The sequence below is a fragment of the Pteropus vampyrus genome, unplaced genomic scaffold, assembly GCF_000151845.1.
Source record: "Pteropus vampyrus isolate Shadow unplaced genomic scaffold, Pvam_2.0 Scaffold117, whole genome shotgun sequence".
Lineage (NCBI taxonomy): Eukaryota > Metazoa > Chordata > Mammalia > Chiroptera > Pteropodidae > Pteropus > Pteropus vampyrus.
The window spans coordinates 1,919,795-1,942,706 of NW_011888898.1; the positions used below are offsets into that span (position 1 = coordinate 1,919,795).

Genomic DNA, 22,912 nt, shown 5'->3' on the forward strand with positions numbered 1-22,912 from the left:
CATTCTGGGTGTTTACATATAGTTACGTAGTTAATCTTTACCCTGATCTTGGGAGTTACCTGGTGAATATTTTTATCCCTATTTTACAGATGAGAAAATGAAACACAGAGGTTAACTGGCTTGTCCTAAGCACATAGTGGCAGAAGCGGGCTTTGGAACTCAGGCGTTCTGGCTTCAAGCTCTAATCTCATTACCACACCCCGAAATGCTGCTCCACAATTTAAGATCGTCGTGGTTAAGGGCAGGGACTGGGGAGGGGGGAGACCTGAGTTTAAGCTTCGTCTCTACATTTAGTGACCGTAGGATAAAAGGGAATCCATTGCAGAGATCTAGAGTGGCTCACCAAATCAGAGAAAAACTAGGTTTCTGGAAGGAAAGGAGCCAGGAAAGTTCTGGATATGTCAGCATCAGGACGTTGGGATGGTCTCTGTAGGCCTCCGTCACTGGGGGCGACATGACGCTATTCATCCATGTATCTGTCAGCTCGAGTTTCAGGTTCCTTCAAGATAGAATCTGATTGGCCTAGTATATGCCATGGGCTACCCTCTTGGCCAGTGGAATGAGCCAAGTACCCTGACTGACACTCTCTGTGGACCATCCCAGGAAATAAAGGGTGGTAATGTCCCCATGGAAACCTAGGATGCCATTTTCAAAAGACAGGGAGTTGGATTCTGGGCTGACAAAATGCGACTGATGTCTACTCCGTCAGGGGCGGTGTCCAAACCAGTGCGTGACATCTAGTAAACTCGGAAAATAACAACCGTGATGACTGTTAATGCTTTAGTGAAAGCTCCAGGATGTCGGCACTCATTCATTCGTCTTGTGTTTTAGGAACTCTCACCCAGAACGAGATGGTTTTCAAACGGCTCCATCTGGGCACAGTGGCCTACGGCCTCGACTCAATGGATGAAGTACAAAGCCACATATTTAGTATTTATACTCAGGTAAAGTTTTCTCTTTCAATACCCAGGACAATTCCTTTACATATGTCAACATCATATTGCGATGTAATTCATAATAGCATGTGACTCACCCATGTGAAGTGTACAATTCAGTGGGCTTTTAGGATAGTCACAGAGTTGTGTAACCATCACTATAATCAATTTTATCTTCCTCACCCCAAAAGAAACCCCATATCCATTAGCAGTCACTCCCCCACTTCACCCCAACCACCTTCCCCTCTGAACCTGTGGCAACCACCAACCTTTTTTACATTTTGAATAAAATCGTAGCTGAGGTTTTTCCCCATCTTCCTCATTCCAAGGGTTAATCCGCCATTGAAATACTAATGAATATTGGGGAAACCTAAGGGAAAATTACTTGCCCAGGAACTGGTGCCAGAAGGAGCTTTGAGAATCTGCTGTGGTTGGTTTTATGAATATATATATTTTTAACTTTTCCCCGGTTATGAGCCAAAACAGTAATTATTCGTGGTCTTTTTGTGAAATCATGAAATTACTGGTTAGCTTTACTTGTCTGGATTCAACTCAGCCATCACGGAGAAGAAATTAATTCATCAGAGAGGACTTCCAACTTATCTGCCCCCGTATTTTTTTCCTATGTAGTTTTTTAAAAACCAGTTTTTCAGAGTAAAATCTGTGTCTGTGTCCCGATACTCTTAGAAAGTTAGGTCAGTGGGTCCTCCCCGCAGCCGCTCATCAGAATTGGTGTTTAAAAACAAAACGAAAGACTTTGATTTACGCCCATTACCTAGAGATTCTGACTGATGAAGATTAGGGGAGAGCCTGGGCATCTGTCTTTTAAAAGAAAGATGACACAGCAGACAAACACTCAAAGCCCTTGGTGATTCCGAGACAGGAGCAGGGCAAGGGTGGACCGCATTAGACCAGGTACGTGTTATGGCTCTTATTTGGAGACGAGAGGGTTAAGAGGCCGTATTTTGCTTAAATTTATCAAGGTAGGTAATGATTCTGTTGTCAGAAGGTCCGTTAAAAACGTGAAGTATTTCTGCGTAAGGGTTAAAGGCGGAATCCTTGACTGCTTCATGATGCAGTTATAGTCAAGGTTTAATTTTCTAGAATGTGCACTAGCGGGCACACCTGGACTTCTGGGGTGCCTGCTGAAAGTGGCAGAGCCCGGGCCGGGGGGGCGGGGCGGGTAGTGTGGATGTGGGAGTGGATTTAATTTTAATTAATTAATTTATTTTTGTGGTGATATTGGTTAATGAAATCCAGTAAGTTTCAGCTGTACACTTTAACAGTGAGGCATGTATCTGTTTACACTGTGTTCACCTCCCCTAGTTAGATTTCTTTCTGTCGCCACATGTTTGACGGGAGTGGATTTTAAATGGAGAACAGTTCACCCGACCCATGCAATGTCGCCATCTAGGAGCATCCGTGAAACGCTCGTAGCTTAAGGAAGGATGTAGCTTGTGTCCAGGCGGATTCTTGATCTTTTTCAAAGGCGTTCTTCTGGCCTGCCGGACACTCCGAGGACTTGGTTGGGCGTGGAGGAGCAGCCACAGTCCGCCCCGGCCCCTTTTCCTCCGCTGACCCGTCTGCTCTGCGCGGGGTGCAGCGTTGGTGCCTCCCGGGCTCTGTGCTGGGCCCCGCGTGGCACTTTCTAGGTGGTGCCCTCCTCCCCCAGCTCCCGTCTCCCTGTGGGTGCCGATGGCCCCTGCCGCCGTCTGCTACCCTCTTGGCCAGTGGAATGAGCCAAGTACCCTGGCTGAGGCCTGGAGCGTCAGCTGGAACCCCCTGCACGCTTGGCGTCGCCGCTGCATCCGAAGCACGGGATCTCCGGGGTCCTTTCCTCTTCTCTGCCGCGGCTTCTCTTCTAGAGGTTCTCGTCCTCGTGCCGCCCCCATCGACCCGGCCGCTCATGCAGGGGCTTGGGAAAGGCCCCCGCTTCCTTGCCATCACCCCCGCCTCAGTCACAGGCCCACTTGTAGCAGATCTCCTGTCTGGCCTTTTGTCTTCATCCGCCGTCACTCCGGAGGCAGAAAGTGCACGCGCTCTGGCCTGCCCATCTGCTGTGACCATCACACGGTTCCCTGATCCTCCTCACGCTTCCCCCGCTAGGAGCACAGGACCGCCCGGGTCCCGTCAGCTCCCTCTCGGGGTCCGAGACGTCCGGTGGGGTCCAGCTGTGGCCTGCGTCCCCTCTCCACTCCCCTCCCACAGTTCACCCTCTCCTCCCACCCACCCCGGTTACACCGCAGCCTTCGGCATTTAGGGCAGGCTGAGCGGCCTCGTTTCTGTGTCTTGGAATAGCTTCATCCCAGCCATCAACCCCGGGTGCCTTCTGGGACCCTCCTGAGAGTTTACTGTGTGGATCTCTTCCTGCTTATCCTCTCAGGGCCCGATGTGTCTCTCATGCTCATCCCCCTCCTCGACAGTGCTGGCCTGCTGACGACTGTATCACACAGCCTCATAGCCATGGTGTGTACCCCCTTGCCCATTTTGGTGCTGTTTTTAAGGGCTCGTGGTATTAACAGAAGCCATTGCTTCTCAGGATGTATGTGTGGTTCAGCTTTTATGGTCCGTTATTGGTTTAGCACAGATAACACTGTTTGCAAAACGTTAAGAATTAGAAAACGACATTTCTGACTGTGAACTCCAACTCCTCACCCTTCCTTAGTGGAAGCTCATAAATTGATTTCCCATCCTGTCGGTTGGCCTTGGGTTTAAAATAGCCGAAGTGTTAAGGGGGTTAGGGCATTTCGAGGTTGGCGTGAGCTCAGAATTACAGTACACCCCAGTCCCAATGTGGGGTTTGCATCCTTCATCGTGACATCTAAAAATCCTGCAGTAAACCTATGAATACTTTGGTGATGAGACATATGAAGGCTTGCTCATGTTTTTTTAACAGCTCTTTTGAGGTATAATTTACATACCATAGAATTCAGCTATGTTAAGTGTACAATTCAGTAATTTTTTTAAGTAAATTACAGAGTTCCAGAACCACCACTACAATTCAATCTTAGAATATATCCACCAGTCCTAAAAGGTTCCCGTGAGCCCATTATGTCATTCATCTGACTTTTAGAGTTTAATAGTAGGATTTTATAACCGTGTTTCGTAGAGCACGGTATCTCGAAGTCCTAGGTCTGATTCCTTGGGACGGTCAGAATCTCTAGCCCCCCGGTTTTAACTGGTGAACTAGGTCATTCTAGAGCACAACAGAGTTTGAGAACAGCTGCCGTGAACCTGAGGTCTCCCTCATTCTTCAGAACGTCAGTGTCTAAAGCAGTGGGCAAGGTGACTCGTTGGCGTGCAGGAAGAAAGGATTCGAGCGTCTGTTCGCATTTCATCTTCACCTTCAAAGTTAAAGGAAAGTTTAAATCTTACTGATGGAGATCGACCCCAGGGACCCTCACTCCATATATCAGGCAAGCGTTTGTCAGGGCTGGTCCATAAGGTGTCCTGTAGAAGGGAGTCGGAATTCTACAGTGGGTTATTTTCAGAACACTGAAGTGGAGATGACAGTTTATGAGTGTCCAGGTGACTGGTTTGAGGGATGTTATTTAACTAAATTACCCTCATAAAGAGAACAGCTGGCTCTAAACGTCTGCTGCAGGAGAAATCCGGATTATTAATACAAGCCCAAGCAAACCACAGGGAAACAGCCACCGCACTGTGAGCTGAAACCATGACGGGCTAAGGGGAAGTGATGATTTTTCTCTCTGGCTTATTTATTTATTGGCACCTCTAAAACAAAATCGAGATGTAATTCACAAATCATAAAATTTACCCTTTTAAAGCGTGCAGTTCTCAGTGTTTTTTTTTTAGTGTATTCTCAGCGTGATGGAACCATCACTATTATGTAATTTCTAACCGTTTTCATCACCCACAACCGATCCCCATATCTTCTAGACTCGCATCTAGTCCTCGTCCAGGACTCATTCAGCCCCTGGCCACCTCCAGGCTACTCTCCGTCTCTATGGATTTGCCTGCTCTGGACATTTTCTATGAATGAGAGTCATACGGTACCTTTTGCTCCTGGCTGATTTCACTCAGCGTAAACGTCTTCAGGGTGATTCCAGATCATAGGGTGTGTCGGCATTTCATCTTCTTTTTTGACTGAATAACAGAAAGGGCAATTTGAAGGGTAATTTTAAACCTACACTTCTCAGTGCCCCCTACCCCGAGTGTATGTTATTTCGAGACATTAGCTAATGCCGTGAAAAATGCTGGTTTTCATTTTCATCATCTCTCTTTAGAATTTCATTTTTTTGTTGTTGTCGTTTCATAATGCCGGATACAATATTTATAGAGTATTAAATAGAGGGTCTTTGAGATCACTGGTTTGTGTTACCTGGAATATGTAGTCACCTGTTTTACTTTATTTCCCCAGCAAATGAAAATATCTTTAACTTTTGTCGATATGTGTGTCTGAAAAAAAAAAAAAAAACCATGAAAGACTGGAAAATGGAAGCCTCGCGATGTCTCCTTCCTCCAAGAAGATCAAGACCAGCGCTGTTGAGTGCTCTGGGATGTTTTCTACTTGTAAATTCATAGTTTTCAAAAAAACATGAACTGATAGTCTCCTCCACATTTTGATCCGTGAGCTGCCATTTTCCACGTACTCTCTTGTCTCTAATATTGTTAGGATTTGTTGTTAGAATTGGAATTTGCCGAGCTTTCGTTTTTCCTTTTTAGCGCGTTGGTGAATGTGTGAGTTTCTGGTTTATTCAGTTGGTATTTAACCTCGTTCCAGGCAGTGTTCTTCTCGCTTTCTGCATCCACAGGAAACGTTGGATAAGGTTAATTTTATGTTTTCTCGAGGAAGAATTTTTTTCCCCAATTTGGAAAAAATTTATTCATTTAAGTTAGTTTTAAATATACAGTGCATCGGTTAGACATCTATATAGCTCATAAAATGATCCCCCCATTGCTTCCTCCACCCCCTGGCCCTCCACCTAGCCAACATATTAATGCTAAGTGCATTCCCTCTGCTGTGCTCCCCAAGAATTTTTTATCTGTGTATTTTTTTCTGGGACACAGCTTACTTTATTTTTTACTCATTAAAAAATATCTTTTTATGATACATTTTTTGGGGGGGCTGGAAATAAATACTATAGACAACAAGTACAATGAAAAAAAAATGAAAACAACCAAAATCAAAACAACCAGAAATGACCAGTGTTAACACCAGAGTATTTAAAATGCCCAATTATTTCTCTACGTTTGTGTGTCTGGAGACATGTGTGCTGTTTGTTTATGCTTGTGTGTTTCTTTTTTTCTTTATAACAAGAAGGCATCGTATTTTCATAATTCTTTTTAGCTAGAGTTGAACATCAGAATTTCCTGTAGAGTTAAATATGTGTATGCCTGGGTCCTATGCATTCTGTGGGGGTGGGACAAGCCTATGGATTTAAAATCTTATTTGGTTATTCTGAGAAGCATTTCTTACAGTGGTTAAGAACCACTGTTAGAATAACACTGTCCAACTTTTTTTTTTTTCACTCACATCAATGATTAGGATCATTTTTAATGGTTTTATAACAGTGCCATGACGAGAGTAAAAAGGAGGTATGTGCCTAGGGAACAGAATTTAATGGGGTGAGAAAACATAGTCATCGAGATCAATCATAATGCAGCATTTTAAAAACTCAAGATTAGTGCAAAAGTCCAAGACGAACGCATTACTAAAATTTCAAATTGACAGGATCCAACCTGCACAATGAGGCCTCCCCTGCTTCCTGGCCCTGGTTTTAGTGTTGGTGACTTTATGTCGTGGTTTTCAGCTTCGGCATGTGATGTTGGGCTGGATAATTCTTTGTCGCGAGGGCTGTCCAGTAAATCGTAGGATTTTAACAGCATCCCTGCCCTCTGCCATCTAGATGTATATAGCAACCCCCCTGCTCCCCCCGCCGCCAAGTTGTGACAACCAAAAATATCTCCTTATGTTGCCCAATGGTGGGCAGAATCGCCCACGTTGAAAAACCCTGTGTTTTCTGGGGTTCGTTTTCAAGGAATTGAAATGTGTTGCCTTTGTCATGCTCCAAGGCGTCTACTATTAAATAATAACTGTTGTATTTATTCAGTCATTTACTCAGCCTGTAAATCAAGGTGATTCATTTAGAAGGCGTAGCTCTGAGCCCGTCTCTGTGGGTGGCCTTTTGAGGTTAATGAGTTATCAGCTTTGAGCTTTATTGGGAGAGCAAAGTGAGGCTTTCGAAACAGGAACTCTTCTCTTCAACAGCGTGTTTGTATCCATCGTAACCCATCCATGATATCCATTAATATCATGAGTGGATAATAGTAATTTTATTATCCACTGACGTGGATAATATAATTGTGATGGTGAAGTTTTAACTGCGCTTAGAAAGAACACTGATATTCATGGTGACTCAATATTTAATTTTTGTATCAGTGACCCCTGATGTACAGGCTGGAATTCTCCCTGGAAAGGGGCCCTGCCCTGGATCACGGATGAGAATTGGAGGCCTGTTTTATCACTGGTTCTCGGCCTCTCATTTGTTGCTGGGATGCTGTAGAATGGCCTCAAAGCATTATGTGGTACAGGAGCCCAAATCAGGGGCCTTTGTATGCAGAGATCCTGGTTCTTCCCCAACTCTGTGACCTCCTGTTTTGGCCTCTCCCTAAGAGGACCAGTGGTTTCTCCCCAGGGCAGAAAGAGTCTTAACCTGCCTCTGTGGATACCACATCTGTTTTTATTTTCCCCTGGTATTTTTTAAGTAAGAAGAAATGTGTGTAGGTTAAAGGGCTGATGGGGAGGAGGCCAGAGATAAACACTGTACAATGTGAAACTCTTCCATATGGGGAATGTGGGGATGTTTGAAGACAGGGCCTAACACTGATACCGGCCAAACCCGGTAATTACCAGGGCCTTAATGATCTAGGTGGATTCCCATTCGGTGTGTGTATGAGCCTTTTATTTGAAAATTAAAAGGGAATTTCAGAGTCAATGGTTACGACCCCTCCTCCCTGCAACAGCTCAGTAGGAATGAGCATATGTACTAATTTAAGAGAGAAATAAATGAACCTGGAGACATTAAACCACTTGCCTGCGATGCTTGGTCTCGGCTAATCACCTTCATCTTCTGATTTGTTGTCAAACGCGTATCTGATCTGAAATAAGGTCTTCGCAAAACTCTGGGTTGTCTGTGTTTCTGCCTTTTTCTGGACTGGTTTCACCTGGCGTACAAAACCCCAGAGCTCTGTATTATCCCGCATTTGAAATGTTAGTGGAAGGATTTGACTTCTGTAGACTTGCAGTCAGATTGCTTATAAAACCCGAAGGTTTGTAAAGGGTGCCCGTAACTCAGCCTTTCATTCAAACACACGGTTACAAAAACTTGCCAGCCAGAGCAATTACTTTGTCAAAGGTCTGGTTATTGCCCCTCATGTTAAATCATAATTTGGTCCAGGTGCTGAGGAATGTGGGCAAAAATAAAGACACGCATCCGTGGCTGGAACATAAAAATTTCAGAACTTAGAAAACACGTTCTCGATTTAGTCTCTCCAGCAGAGAGAACCTTTCTGTAAATCTTCGATCCTTGTTATAATTTTAGAGTTAAGTTTTTTTAATAATCAAAAGCACTTGGCAAAGTAATGATTCATTTAAACTGTAGTTCTGATTCATTACTCTAATTATCGTTACCATGCAGTGCCCTTTGGCCTGGAAGTGAAACTCGTGTCCTCTTGACACCAGAGGTTAACAGAGCAGGAAGCCAGAGCAGTGTGTGTGCCTACATGACCAGAATAATTTAGTAATTGTCTAATTACCTGAAGAGTCTAATGCCGCTGCTAAAAATAGTATTAAAAATTAAATGAAAGTCGTTTTCTTGTTTTTCGTAATCCATCTGGTCTCTATTTTGGGCGACCATGTGTTTATGGGTACGGAATACGATTCATCCTAAAAGATCGGATCGCTTTTTCTCTGTTAGATAAAATATGTTTTTAGGGGAATATTGCATCCAGTAAGTCCATACACATCTCTGCTTCCGGGACTCAGCCATGGAGGCAGGAAGACTCTTGCAGGTCCTTTGTCCAAAACCGTGATTTAAAACTTGGAACTGATGGTCAATTTGACATTTATTTCTTATTGGAGATGGAAAAAAAATTCATGTCAAGGGAGGACCTTCCCACCATCACCTTGGGAATATTAAGTCATTCATTTGTTCAGCGAATATCTCCTGCTCTAGGTACTAGGGATGTAATGGACAAGCTGTTTTCATGTCCAGCAGGAGAATCAGCAGGCAAACAATCCAGTTTTAGGCAGTGAGGACAGTAACTCATAAGACAGGGTAATGTGGAAGCATGACTTCCGGGGGGAGGGCAAGTAGGGGGCATTATTAATTAGGGGGCTCAGAGAAGGCCTCTTCGAGGCGGTAACATTGGAACTGAGACCTCGATGCTGAGATGGAGTGAGCCAGCCCTGCAGAAATGGTGTTCCAGGCAGCGAGCACAGGAAGTGCAAAGGCCCCGAGGCAGGAAGGAGCTCAGCAGTGTTCAGAGAACAGGAAGGCCTCCGTGGCTGGAGCAGACAGAATGAGGAGGAAGATGCCATGAAAGGGGGTTGCAGAGGTGGGTGGGGCCAGATCAGGTGGGCCCTGTGGGCCATGGGAAGGCATCTGGCTTTTATCAAACATTGAGACAGACACAGCTAACAGGCGATCTTTTCCCAGTGGTCTTAATTTTTTCATTATATTTCAAGGCAGATCTCTTTTTTCAAAGGAAAGCCTTCACGGCACCCGACGTGTACAGATAGGCGTGGGCTGCTTGCCCCCCGCATTTGGGGGTGCTGAGCGGGTTCTGCAGGATTCCTGCTGCTCAGGTGTGAAGTGTGGGTTGAACACGCCCCTTCTCCCCACCCCCAGCCTACTATTCTCATTTGCAGGAAACAGACCCAGAGAGCAGATGTGACTTTCTCAAGGTCACATAGCTATTCACAATCCATCCAAGAATAAAGCCCACATTTCTTAATCTTCAATACTCTTCTTACCATGTTGCTTGAAACCATTTTTCCCAAGACTTGACCCATTAAGGAGGCCCAGCCATGTGTCGAAAGGTACGAACAGAGGGATGGAGGAGGGCCGTGTAAGCGACAACATGGCTTCTTAGAAGAGTTAGGGTAGACATTGAGCACATTCAAAATTACTTTTGAGAATCTACCTTAAGCGTAGTGCTGGGCACCATTGTGTGGTGTGTTCACCTGGCCAGGTTTCTGTCTGGTTGTTGCTGACTCAGCTCCCTGGCCCAGGCCTGGCTTACGTGTTACAGGTGGTGGTTACCTGCGTAGACCATTTGAGGTCCTTGCCTTTTATTTTAAACCAAGAAGAACGTACATTGAATACAGTAGCTCACAGGTAGACACACCCGCTCTCAGTAAGTTGTAATTTCTTTCCTGTATTTATTTTGCCTTTTTATTTTTTGCCAAGCATAACTGATTGGATCTCTGAAAGTGACATGCCGTTCATAGCACAGCCGAGAGTTACGGATTAGAGCCGTATTAGCATTAGTTACGTAAGGAAAGCAGTAACTCCACATGGTTTTCCCCCCACGCTTCCGAGACCCTCTGTGCCTCTCTTCACCTTCCTGTTGGTTTCTCCTTCCTGCAGCAATCCCAGGACCCACCTGCTCAGAAGGGCCCCACGCTCACCACCAAAGTCCGGCGGACCATGAGCAGCCGTGTGCACGAAGCCGTGAAGGCCATCGCACTCTGCCACAACGTGACTCCTGTGTACGAGTCCAACGGTGTGACCGACCAGGCCGAGGCCGAGAAGCAGTACGAAGACTCATGCCGTGTGTACCAGGCATCCAGCCCGGACGAGGTAAGTGCCGGGCAGGCGCCTCATGCTGCACAGATGCCCTGCCTCATCTTCCACATGCTCTAGGTGTGGCTCCCCAAAGGAGCCACCTGTCAGGACAGATAGAGCCGGGGTGACGCAAGGCCCCTGGGGAAGTGCGTTTGCAAATACGTGCAGGAGTGGATCTTCCTTAGGAGAGATAGTCATGGACTTGAGATCTGCCCTGCATTAGGAAAGAGCAAGACATCTCGCTCGTCATTCTGGTGGCCAGCCCGTAGGGGCACGAGGTCCCATTTAAATCACATCCCCTTACAAAAAATAACAGTTTTATTAAGATAAAATCCACCTACCATAGTCACTCATTTACCTTATATGGTTTAGTGTGTGTGTGTGTGTGTGTGTTTTTTAGTATATTCAGAGTTATGTTACCAGTATCACAATTAATTTTAGAGCATTTTCATCACCCTAAAAGGAAGCACTCCATGCTCATTTCCCCTTAGATCCCTTATCCCAGCCTGCACCCCAGCCCCCGGCAACTACTTTTTATCTCTATCTATCCAGATATTTGGGAACTTTCATCCAAATAGAAACATACAACATGTGACCATTCATGTCTGGCTTCTTTCACTTAGCATGTTTTCAAGATTTCATCCATGTTGTAGCATGTCTTAGAATTTCATGACTTTTTGTGAATGAGTAATATTCCATTGTATCGATAACACTACATTTTGTTTATGCATTCATTGGTGGTTGGACATTTCGATTGTATATCTTTTTTTTTTTTTGGCCATTATGGATAATGCTGCTATGAACATTTGTGTACAAGTTTTTTTTGTGGACATATGTTTTCGTCTCTCAGTGTATATCAAGGAGAGGAATTGCCAGGTCATATGGTAAGTCCATGTACAACCTTGTGAGGAACTGCCAGACTGTCCTAAAGTGGCCGTGCCGTTTGACATTCCCACCAACAGCGTATGAGGGTTCCAGTTTTTCCACGTCTTTGCCAACACTTGTCATCATTGGTCCTTTTGAGTCTAGCCATCCTAGTCGGTGTGAAGTAGAATCTCGTTGTGGTTTTGGTTTGCATTTCCCTGACGGCGAATGATGCTGAGCATCGTTTCATGTGCTATTTGTGTATCTTCTTTGGAGAAATGTCTTTCCATGTCCTTTGCCCGCTTTTAATTGTATCATGTGTCTTTTTGTCTTTAAATTATGAGTTCTTTCTATAGCCTGTATAAGTCTCTTTTCAGATATATGATTTGCAAATACTTTCTCTCGTTCTAGAGGCTCTCATTTTCTCGATGGTATCCTTGGAAATGCAAAAGTTTCTAATTTTGATGAAGTCCCTTAAGCCATGTATTTTTAAGTCGCTGTTCCTATCTCAGCATACTCTCTGGCTAAATCCAAAAGAGTTCATTTGATTCCACATTCAAGAGCAGAGAGCCTGGCAGCTCAGTTGTTCCTTTAATGTTTTCTGCAATAAGCCCTAATCGCCTTTCCTTTTAGGGTGTCACATGATAGGAACACCCTCTGCGTATGTGCAGGCAGAGAACTAGCCCAGCATGAAAATAGAGTCAAATCTTTGGTCTCCCTGACCCGAGTGTCATTCAGACACAGGTCTGTGTTTTTTACTTCCAGTTTTCCTTACTTCTTCCTTAAAGAAAACCATTATTCTGATTATGAAAGCAATTGTTTTTTAGTGTAGAAAATTTGGAAATTTCAGAAGACCGTAAAGAGGAAAATGGGTCCATTGCAGTCTCACCCGTAAAGGATCAAAATGGACATCAGGACCCACATGAAGTACGTTCCGTGTATTATCTCATTTACTCTCTCCACCAACCGAGAGGCACTGTTATTATCCCCACTTTCAGAAAATTCGGAGATGGAGAGGTTAAACATTTAGCCTAAAGTCAACTGGGTTGTTTTGTTTTTTTTTTTTTTTAACTTTCTTATTTTGAAATAATTTCGGACTTACAGAAAAGTGATAAAATCAGTGCAAAGAATTTCCATTTACCCAAATGTCACTCAGATTCCTCAAAAGATAGCGTTTTCCCACCTTTTCTTTATCGTTCTCTCTCTCTTTGAAAAGTAAACTGCAGACAGGACCCTCTGTTACTCTTAAAATATTTTACTTTTTTTCCTGAAAAATGAAGACCTTTATCAGAGTCAGCACGTTAATATCAGGACAATATTATTTAGTATCTGACCCACAGATCTTCAGTTTCATCAGCTGTGCTACTAAGTTACTTTTTTACTCCCCCCCCCCAAAAAAAAAGAATTTTCCCCAGGTCGGGGTTCAGTCCAAGAGCACACGCTCCATCCAGTTGCCACGCCTCTTCAATCTCTTCTAGTCGAAACAGTTCTCCCACTTTCCTGGACCACCCTGACCTTGACACTTTTGCAGGAGACAGGCCAAGTATTTTGTAGAAACGTCTCTCCATTTGGGCCCGTCCCACATTTTTTTTTTTTATGGCGCAGACTCGGGCTGTGCATTTTGGGCAGTGTCCTCAGCGCACGTTATCAGGAGTCACATGATACTGGCGTGTCCCACTCTTGGTGATGTTAATTGTGGTCATTTGGCCAAGGTGCTATCTCCATTTCCTCACGGTAAACTTACCGTTTTCCTTTGCTAATTAATCTCACGACACCAACCCCCAAAGTGATAGAGCCAGGGTTCTAACCTAGGGAGTTTGTTTTTGGATCCCAAACTCAATTATTTTACTAAATTATTTTTCAGAAGCCACTAAGAACATTTTAATATATAGCCTTCTAACATTTTACATTTTTTTCCTTAAAAAAAGGGCGTTTAAATATAGGTATGATTTTGTATCTTCCTTTTTCGCTTAATATTTTATCATGCCTCTTTACCAGTTTTCTCAAATATTATTAAAAACAATTTTCTGGAATTGCTACATATGTATGTATCCTAATATCTTTAACAGTTCTCCTATTACTGAGATTTGGGTTATTTTTAATTTTTAGCAATAATATTTATAAACATTTCAGTGAGCATCCTCACACCTGGTATGTCTAGAAATGGTGTTACTGGGTTCATTAATTCAGCAGGTGTATTTGAGTGCCTGCTAGGCTTTCTGGCGTCAACATTTGACAAGACAGTAGCCTGGTACCCCCAGGGTTGCAAGAGTGGGACAGTTGAACCCCTGAGTCTTGGGGTCCCAGCTCCACACCTGGGCCAGTTACTTATCCTTGTTGTGCCTCCATGTGTTTGTGACATAGGACCCACCAGAGGGTATTACGAGGCCCTTATTAAACAGTCAGTCAGGAAATCCCATGGGTCAAATCAAATGGGTGTTTTTAAGGCCCATGATAAAAATGACCAGAGTGTGTCCCAGAAATTGTTTTTTAAAAAAAGATTTTACTTTTCCACCAATGTTACAAGGACTCTCAGTTAATTTTTCATTCATTTTAGGAAGGAGGGGGCTTCTCTGAGTGAGTAAGTGCTTGAAAGGCCTGGACTCATGTGAGACTTTCAGAGAGCCACTGCTTGATGATGGTTGGGGGACACAATGGGAATCTTTTCCAAAGTTCAGAAACAAAAGGACCCTTGCATGTCTCATGCCCTGTCCAGTCACTTCCTCTTCCTTTTTGGGGGGGAATGGAATATGTCCCCTGGAAGGCACCTCCTTCCGCTCTGCGTGGTGTTTGTGCAATAGCTCAAGCTGCGAAGCCGGGTTCATCGTGACCATTGACATCTGAAGCAGGCTTTTCAGAATGAAAACTGTGGGAGCCCTTAGCTGGATTCCTAGGTGGGAACTCTATGCAGAAAGAGAGGAGGGGGAGGGAGCGATGACCCCACTGTCCTACCCAGGCCTGGGGCGTGGCAACCAAACACTTTCCAGATTTGTCGTCATTTTGTTCAGTCTCGCTTTTCCCTTCGGGAATGGGAGGACGCTACCCCCGAGTGGTAGGTGTGAGAAAGGACCCGATTCTTGGTAGTTGTGGACAGGGAACAGCAACTTATGGGGGTACTTGATGGAATTTTGACGAGTTCCCAATGTCGGGGACCTGATCAAGATCAGCCGGCACTTGTGCCTCTGAGCTCCTGCTAGGCCTGTTGGCTGTGACGTGCGTACGTGGGGTCTTTGGTGCCTGTCCCTCCCGACTTCGATATATTTGCTTTGGGGCTGTACAAAGACCCTTCCGTGACTGTAAATCTTTCATGGAATGCTTTGTGCTTCTTAGCGCCTTTTTCTTGAAGTGAACAGTCCTTTCTCTCTTCTGTCCCTTAATTGTTACTAGAATTCAGATTTGTTTTGTTTTTTTTCTAAGATTCTGAGTAATGGATGAAAAAAATTGTTTATTTTTTTATTTTTTTAGCCTTTGGTGTCTTCATAGAGGTCAGTATCATCTTCTTGGTTTCTTTTTTATTTTTTGCACACGAGTCTCCTGCTTATGGTAGAATATATGAAAATAGATAAGAAAAAAAGTAAACCACAACCCTGTTAACAAAAGGCATAATAACTAGCATTAATATTTCATTGATCAGCCTTCTAGACTATTTCAAAAGATGTGTGCCACAAAATACAGATCTGTTTACGTAAATACACCAAGTGCCAGAAAGAAGGCTAAATCAAGTTTTAGTGAAAACTTGCAGAAAGCTCTCCTGTTCCCAAACCCCTCTGAGATTCCCCATCCACGCGGCTGGGTCTAGAATCCCACCTTTGAAATCCTATATCAATAAAACCTTGCTGGTCAAGGCGAGGTCAGTTTATGGAATACATATAGAAGCCAGTATTCATTTTCCTTCGGAGCTGCCGGAGTAATTTCTACCAGTTGGGGTAGGATTCATTTCCTGTAACAGAAAGCTGGATTTCCTAAATTTGTTTCCTGTGCACGTTGGGCTGTGGAAGCCTTGAAGGGTCTTTATTCAGCTATGGATTACAGCCCAGGGGCGCCGGGCCCTCCCTGCCACCGTACAGTAGCTCCCGGGGGACATGAAAGAGATCTAATCTGGCCGGAGAGATCCTGTGATGCTCGAGCAGGCCGGTTTCAGCCCTGATGGCATGCCATCACTTCCAGGATATTGAGGAGCACTGCAGGTGGGGGAGGGGGGGACAGTGGCACGGGAGGGGGTCGTATTTGTTTCTCGGCGTGAGTGCTCTAGAAGGAGGTGGTCTTCTGCCAGCGGGGAGAAGCAACCCCGTGACTCATTTGTCTTTTCTATGAATTCTTTCACGGTGCAAAAAAAATTTTTTTTTAACTTTTAAAATCACAAGCACTAATGTCCTCCCTTTAGAAAAAGTAGGCATTGTGGGTCCGAAAATAAGTTAATGAATGCTACCTGTCTCACCGGCTAGCGATAACTACTGTTTATGTTCTGGCATAGATCTTCCCAGAGTTTTCTCAATAATTCCAGAGCCGTTAATTACAAGGTCTATACCGTATAGCACATTCTGTGGGCTCAGGGCAGGTTCTGCCCAGGCTCGGGGCACCGGGTGAAAATCTGTCTCCTTCCCTCCCTGAGACCTCTGTCTTCATGGGCTCTGCACAGCGCCTCCTCTCCCAGACCCTTTTTCTGAACTGTTGTTGGTATCCGAGTATCCTCGCAGAGAGAATTCTTTGCATATATTAGAATTTTCCTCACCTTTTGCTTATGAACATTAAAAAAATTTTAAAGGCACAGTTGTAAATTATTGAACAGTTTTGCGCTTTTAGTAACCCGTCTCATTAAAGCGTGTCGGTGCATAGTACACCACTGCATTGTGACGTGACGTCAGCAGAGGGCTGAGTTTTACGTGTTCCCATGGGCTGCCGATGGCAGATCTCTGAAAGTCTGCGTTTCGAGACCCTCCTTCCCACTCACTTGTGCGAAAGGTGAGGACATCGTATTGTCCCCTCCTCACCTTTGCCAGTGTGGTGCCAGCCGGGGTGAACTTCCAAGGTCTCACTCCATTAGCTGTGTGATTTTAGGCAAATCGTCGCTGAACTCAGCCTCCTAAAGGTAGAGAAGGGCTAATACCGCTGAACTCACAAGCCCTTTGAGAGAGCAAGCACAGCAGGGCACTGGCAGCGGTAAGAGAAGGCCACCTGCTGGACACCTGCTCTGTGCCAGGCACCGCGCCCTGGGCACCCATCATCACCCAGTTCCTGCGATCGTGCCATTTTGTAGATGATGTGGTTGGCTAAGGAATAGTCCTAAGGTCACGTGACTGGCAGCTCGCATCCTAGAGGCTGGACGCATAACCATGCTTCGCCACCCGTGGGGTGACCCCTTGAAAGTGCTTTTTAAACTCACCAGGTGCTGCGGAGCATTAAGCACTTGCGTTTGGGGAACTCAGGGCTGATACTAGATGAGGTTCCAGAGTGTCTGGTTGTTCTTACCTACTCCGGTCCCCTTGTGTCCCCTGTTCTGAGCCAGCATTCAGAGTCCGGGTTCTCCCAAGCTCAGTGGGACATTTTTTTTGGTCCCCTCCCTCATTTCTCATCTTGGGAAGCATCCACATTTGTTGATAATAAATCTTCCTCTACGGGATCCCAGAAGCCTACCTTCCGCGTATCATGCTTTCATCTCTCTGGAACCCTGCCCTTGGGAAGGAAGAGCAGGAAGGGTGTGTTTCCTCTCTAGTTCACAGTAACCTTGAAACGGCCCCCCTTGCAAAGGGCCGTGAGAGCTGGGCATGGAGCTGCATGAGCAGGTCTCCCCTCCTGACAGCAGAGCGTGTACATGGAGAGCATCCTGCATCTCTTTGGAACGCCCAGGTGCTGGGTGTCATACAGACAGGGCGAGAGGTAAGCACGGTGAAGATACAGCTAATCTAGAAGCAGGTTTCGTTTTTAGTTCTGCCCCCATTAAAAGAGCAACCTAGCTTGTTAGAGAAAAATTAAATGAAAAATTAAATGTTGGGTCTCCCCCCAACATTCTGCTATGTTTCCTTCCTGTCTCTTTTCTGTACGTCTAATTGAAATGTTTAGTGTCATTCCACGTTCCCTCTTGATTTGTTCACTTACTAATCATTGTGTTATCTAGTAACTATCACGGTAAGATATTTAGTGGCTGCACTATGTTCGATGCTTAGACACCTCACAGAGTGTTTAGTCTCCCAAGTGTACCATTACGTGGTGTCCCCCTGTTGGCCTTCATAAATAATGTCGTGATAGATAGCCTTACCTGTCCGAGGTCACGACACACCTCTGAGCATGCGCATAAAAGTCCCCAGTTGTCTCGTTTTGCATTTTCTTAAGCCCGTTGCAGAGAACGAGGGTAAAAACCACCGGGAAGGGTGGGCACGGGGCTTTGGGGTGGGCCAGGAGGCTCACAGCCCGTTTGTGGCTGGGAGGTTCTTCCCTCCGTGGCCACATTCATGTTAGCGGTTCCCCTAAATGCCTCCTCGTACCCTGAGCTTCAGCTCCAGGCCCTCGGACAATGAGAGCATTCAGACACGTGCACGGACGAGCTCAGAGCGTTGACTCAGAAAGGGTTAGGCGGCTGGGGGGGCCTTGCCATCACGCTGCCATGCCCCCGGACCCAAGGGTGAGGTCCGAGAACAGAGGTCAGGAACGTAAGGAAAAATTCCTCCATCAGTGTTATTTATTAACCACTGGGGTGGAATCTTAAAACAGAGTTTTGGTTGCTTAGAAGGTGGGTGGGGGGCTGTGTGAGGGAAGACCAGAGTGTTTTAGGGACCCTGTAGAAAACCGTCAAATGAGCCTTCCTTGGACTTAGCTCACCCTGGGGCCACGATGCAAAAGTTCTGTGCCATAGAATATTAGTTCGGCCCAGAATGGACTTAAGAGTCATTTCTAAATGGCTAAATGTCTATGGCAATGATGCTGTTCTCCCTCCTCAAATATTAATTTTTATCAGGGTTAGGAGATTGGAGCCCGAAGTTCAAGTACAAGATCAAGGAAGTTTGGATTCTATTGCATCGTCTTATTCTTAACCATAGCGGGCTGTGTTTTGTTTGCTCCATGCTGTATTTAAAAACAAAACAAAACAAAAAACAAAACACTAGTGATACTTAAAAATCACTTAATGTTATACAAATATCAGCCTCTTTTGAGAAAGATAAGATCTGGAAATAACGGGCCCAATTTCTACCTGGCTGCAGTTAGCTGAACTGGGTGGCTGCCGCCTCAGTTTACCTCTGGCCCCTGCGTGGCCCGCCCTCCTGTCTGCTGCCTGTGCAAACCTCTCTCAGAGTTGGAACCTGCAGCTACCCTGTGGCACATCATCTCATCTGTTTCCTAATTAGGTAAAGAATACCTTAGGTCTGTGGATAGATTTATAATCTTGGAAGTCTGGGTTAGGGCCGACTGGCTACTCTGTGAGCCTGGGTGTTTATCTTGTTGAATGCCACCAAAGAACCCCTTCCGTCAGATATCATATTCATGCACGCTCTTATGATTAGTATGTATCCTGCTTTTCGACAAGAATTCAAGGCTCTGTAGCTTGATCTGGCGTATATCCCAAGCACACATTCCCAAGTACAAAGGGAAAATTATTGGAACTCGTCACAGGTGGTTTATTGCTGATCCAGCAGTGATGAAAAAGCCCTTTCATGAATAGTTCTGGCATGAATTCTTCGGTTGGGCATTTTAGGGAGGAAAAGTTGCGGGCCGTGTCCGTTTGATTTCCTGATGAATCTGAAGCACACAGCCCACTCGTGAGCCGAGCCGGAACCCCCTCCCGGTTTCCAGCATTCGATCAAGTTTGCATCTGATTTATTTGTTCATTCATTCACCTTGACGGAGGTCACTTTTTCTGCTGCTGCTTTGACTTCCAGATATTCTGACTCAAAGGCCCCTGAGACTCCAACTCTGGCTGTTAAGGACAGTAAGACTCAAGACCTTGCAATCCTTTATAATTTGACAACATAGAATGATGCTTTTAAACAGAAGCACGGATCTGTCAGAATAAGAAGTAGCTTGATTTTACATCATCTCGCTTTGGAAAAGAATGCGGTTGTCTCACCTTACCCCGGAGATGTTCGCCTCTGCCGTAGTTGAGAAGGGTTAGTGAGCACCCAGATTCTAAACCTGTCCCTTCTCAATAGGACCTGGGGGGTTTTCTGTGTGCTGTTAGAAAGTAGCCTTAAATTAACACCGACTTAAGTTAAAGTCTCAGTGAGAGAGTGGGAGGTGAGAATGAGCGACCCCCCACAGGGCTCATATCCTGTTCGAATCCCTACGCCCCCCTCTCGCCCCCCACAAGACTGATGAGGTTTTGATTAGGTAGGGGGACAAGCATAGTCTTGCAGTAAGTCCCTTTATCGAGAGGTTTGCCGTAGAAGAAAGCCAGCATGGTTAAAACATGTTTACCTACAGTTGCGATTCATCCTTCATTAGGAACATTCGTCCTTGTTGATCTTTTGAGATTTATTATTCAACTTTTCCTCCAGCACAGTCCCGTGGGGTCCATGGCGTGGGGGCTGAGCCGTGGGGGCTGGGCCGGCCAAGGGCAGAACAGCCTCCACCCCCCTGAAAGCCGCTTACGCTTCTGGAGTTTCAGGTCCTTTCTCTATTAGGTTAAGAGCAGTCTACGGGGGAATTAGTCTATCTCTTTGAAGCCCAATATCACAGACTTTTCACATCTTTTCAGAACAATGAAATGGGTTTTTAAGGGGTAAAGAAACAGCTGCTTGAAAACAAAAACGAAAAAAATCCTTTCGATCCGTTTGCAGGCATCCAAAGAAAAATTTTGTTTCTTTTTACATAAAATTGACAGGTAAAGAAGGATGCCAATCGGGCTTGCATATACTTAGGTATCTGTAATATCTTGTGCCGGTTTGTTTACTTAATTAAAAATAAAAGAAATGCATGTACATGCTAAAAATATTTCAGTAACGTAGAAAGATAAAAGTAAAAGCTAGAAAGATTTCTCTTCATGTTGATCAACCTTTTATATACAGATGGGGTCATTTGGTATATACAGATCTTTACTGTTTTTTTTAATTTTAAACTTCGAAAGAAGATTGTTAGCAGAGTTATCAAATTAAACAAATAAGCAAATGGATTTCCAAAGACTTAAGCAGGCCCTTAGCAAAAAATAAATAAATAAGGAAAAATGGCTGATTAGCTGTGGCTTGGAGGGAGAGATCAGTGTGCCAGTTTCTGGCATGGGTCAGATTAGAAACCTAGTTCATCCCGGTTGACTTGTTATGACATAATTAAAATAGGGTCCGGTTTCCCATTCTTGAATAACTTCTTTCTAATGTAAATTCAGTTAATATCAGCAACAGAAACCTAATTAGATAGCTGAGCAGGGCACCAACTGAGGATGTATAAACAAATCGTTTAGGGCTGGAACAGAGAGGAGAAATAATCAGCTTCAGGCCCCGTGTTTTGGAGGGAGCGGGGATTGGGGGTGGGTGGCAGAGCCGGGCTGGGGCTCCTAGTGTGATCCCCACCACCCCTTCACCAGCCGAGGTCCCCGAAACGAAGGCAGAACCGTGAGCAGCAAGCTGCAGGGTCTTCTCAGTGGCTTTTGAAGAGTCTCCTGGTGAAGGGAATGGGGGCTCAGGGAGAACCCTGATGACATAGAGGTGCCAGAGGTGGCTGCTGCTGGGAGAGCTCCTGGAAAAGCGACTCTTTTTACCCACCACTCCTTATGGAAAAATACCCATTATGACATAGGTCAGACATTTGGACAGTTAACGGGGTAATATGATGCACACCCATATACCCACTACCAGGCTGAAAGATGACACGGCATTTCGGATGGAGTCGACGCCTCCTGCGTGCCCCTTTCTCCGTCACCTAAAACCCACCCCCTTTGCTACCCCGAAAAATTAAGCCGTATAGGAAGAAAAGGAGTGGCAGCGGTCCCTCTTTTTCTTTTTAAATACCGCGCCCTTGGACTTGGAATAAAATGGCAGCTTATTTGGCCTTAACACCGGACCTCTCCCATATTCGTTTCCTATTACCACTGTAGAAATTGCTGCAAGTCTGGTATTTTAAAGCAGCATAGATTTATTAGGTTACAGCCCTGTTGGTCACAGGTCCGAGCCGGGTCTCACTGAGCTGTGATCACGGTGTCCGCAGGGCGACGTTAACGCCCAGAGGTCCCGGGGAGAGAATCTGTGTCATCGGCTTTTCCAGCTCCTGGTGGCCGTGCACGTTTTTTGGTCTACGGTCCCCTACTCCACCCTCAAGGCCAGCGATGTCGCTTGTCTCTTACCCTCCTTCTGCCTTCACATTTCTCTCCGGCCGCAGCCGGGAAAGTTCCCACTTTCGAGGACTTGCGTGATTCACATTGGATCGCCCGGACCATCCAGGAAAACCTCCCCATTTCCAGGTCCTCAGTCAGTCACATCTGCAAAGTTCCCGTTGCCCCGTACGGCCCCACATTCACAGGTCCCAGGGATTAGGATGAGGGCGTTTTCAGGGATCGTTATTCTGCCTATTGCACCTTCCATCAACATCCTAATGGTGACAAGGTCAGGCGTGGACGCCTGACAAATCGTGCCTCTGGGAACACAGCATGTTGGGCGGGTGGGTGGGCCAGTGGACCAGAACCGCCTATCAGGTACGCCCGGCCCGGTCTTCACCACTCACCAGCAGCATTATCCCGGCAATGCCTCGGGACCCTGGCATCTTCATCTGTACGACCAGAGTTCTCATCTCTGCAGCACTGATGTTTGGGCGGGGATAATTTCCTGTTGTGCTTAGCAGCATCCCTGGCCTCCACCCATGAGATGCTAGCAGCACACACCCCCCGTCGTGACAACCAAAAAACATCTCCAGACATTGCCAAATGCCCCCTTGGAGTGCAGAATCGCCCCATCGAGGACTGCCGTAGATACCCACCTTGCCGAATATCTGGGGGACTTAAAGGGAATCCTGAAGGCCAAGCCACCCCATCCCAATAACGGCGTGGCTTCGTGCACGTTCTTCTGGAAGTGACGTGTGGTCCGTGCTAATCACTTTTAGTTCTGTGCGGTTCTCTCTGCTACTGGTCTGGCGTTTGGTCTGCTCTGGGGCCTGGAAGAGAAGGCAAGTCGTACCTTAGAGGGGGCAGCTGTGAGTGCGTGGAGTCTCAGCAGGCCCAGAGGGGTAGCCGCTGTCCCTGGCCACCCCATACAGCCTTCCCTGGGAGCCCAGTGATTGCTCAGGCTTCACCCATCTCTGTTCCTTCTTCCACCTTTGTGTCCATTTGCTTGACCTGTGAACTGGGACCCTCAGGCCGAGGGTCTGACCTTCAACCCTCTTCTGTTT

The 22,912-nt window shown here is 45.7% G+C and overlaps 1 protein-coding gene across 1 annotated transcript in view; it reads left to right on the forward strand.

Moving 5' to 3' along the window:
* ATP9A (ATPase phospholipid transporting 9A (putative)) overlaps window positions 1–22,912 on the forward strand; it is a 113,484-nt gene that overhangs the window by 51,290 nt on the left and 39,282 nt on the right. The window contains exons 13-14 of the mRNA XM_023534081.1: window positions 832–944; window positions 10,550–10,762. Of these exons, the coding sequence (XP_023389849.1) occupies window positions 832–944; window positions 10,550–10,762 (326 nt within the window). The remainder of the gene's footprint in view (window positions 1–831; window positions 945–10,549; window positions 10,763–22,912) is intronic.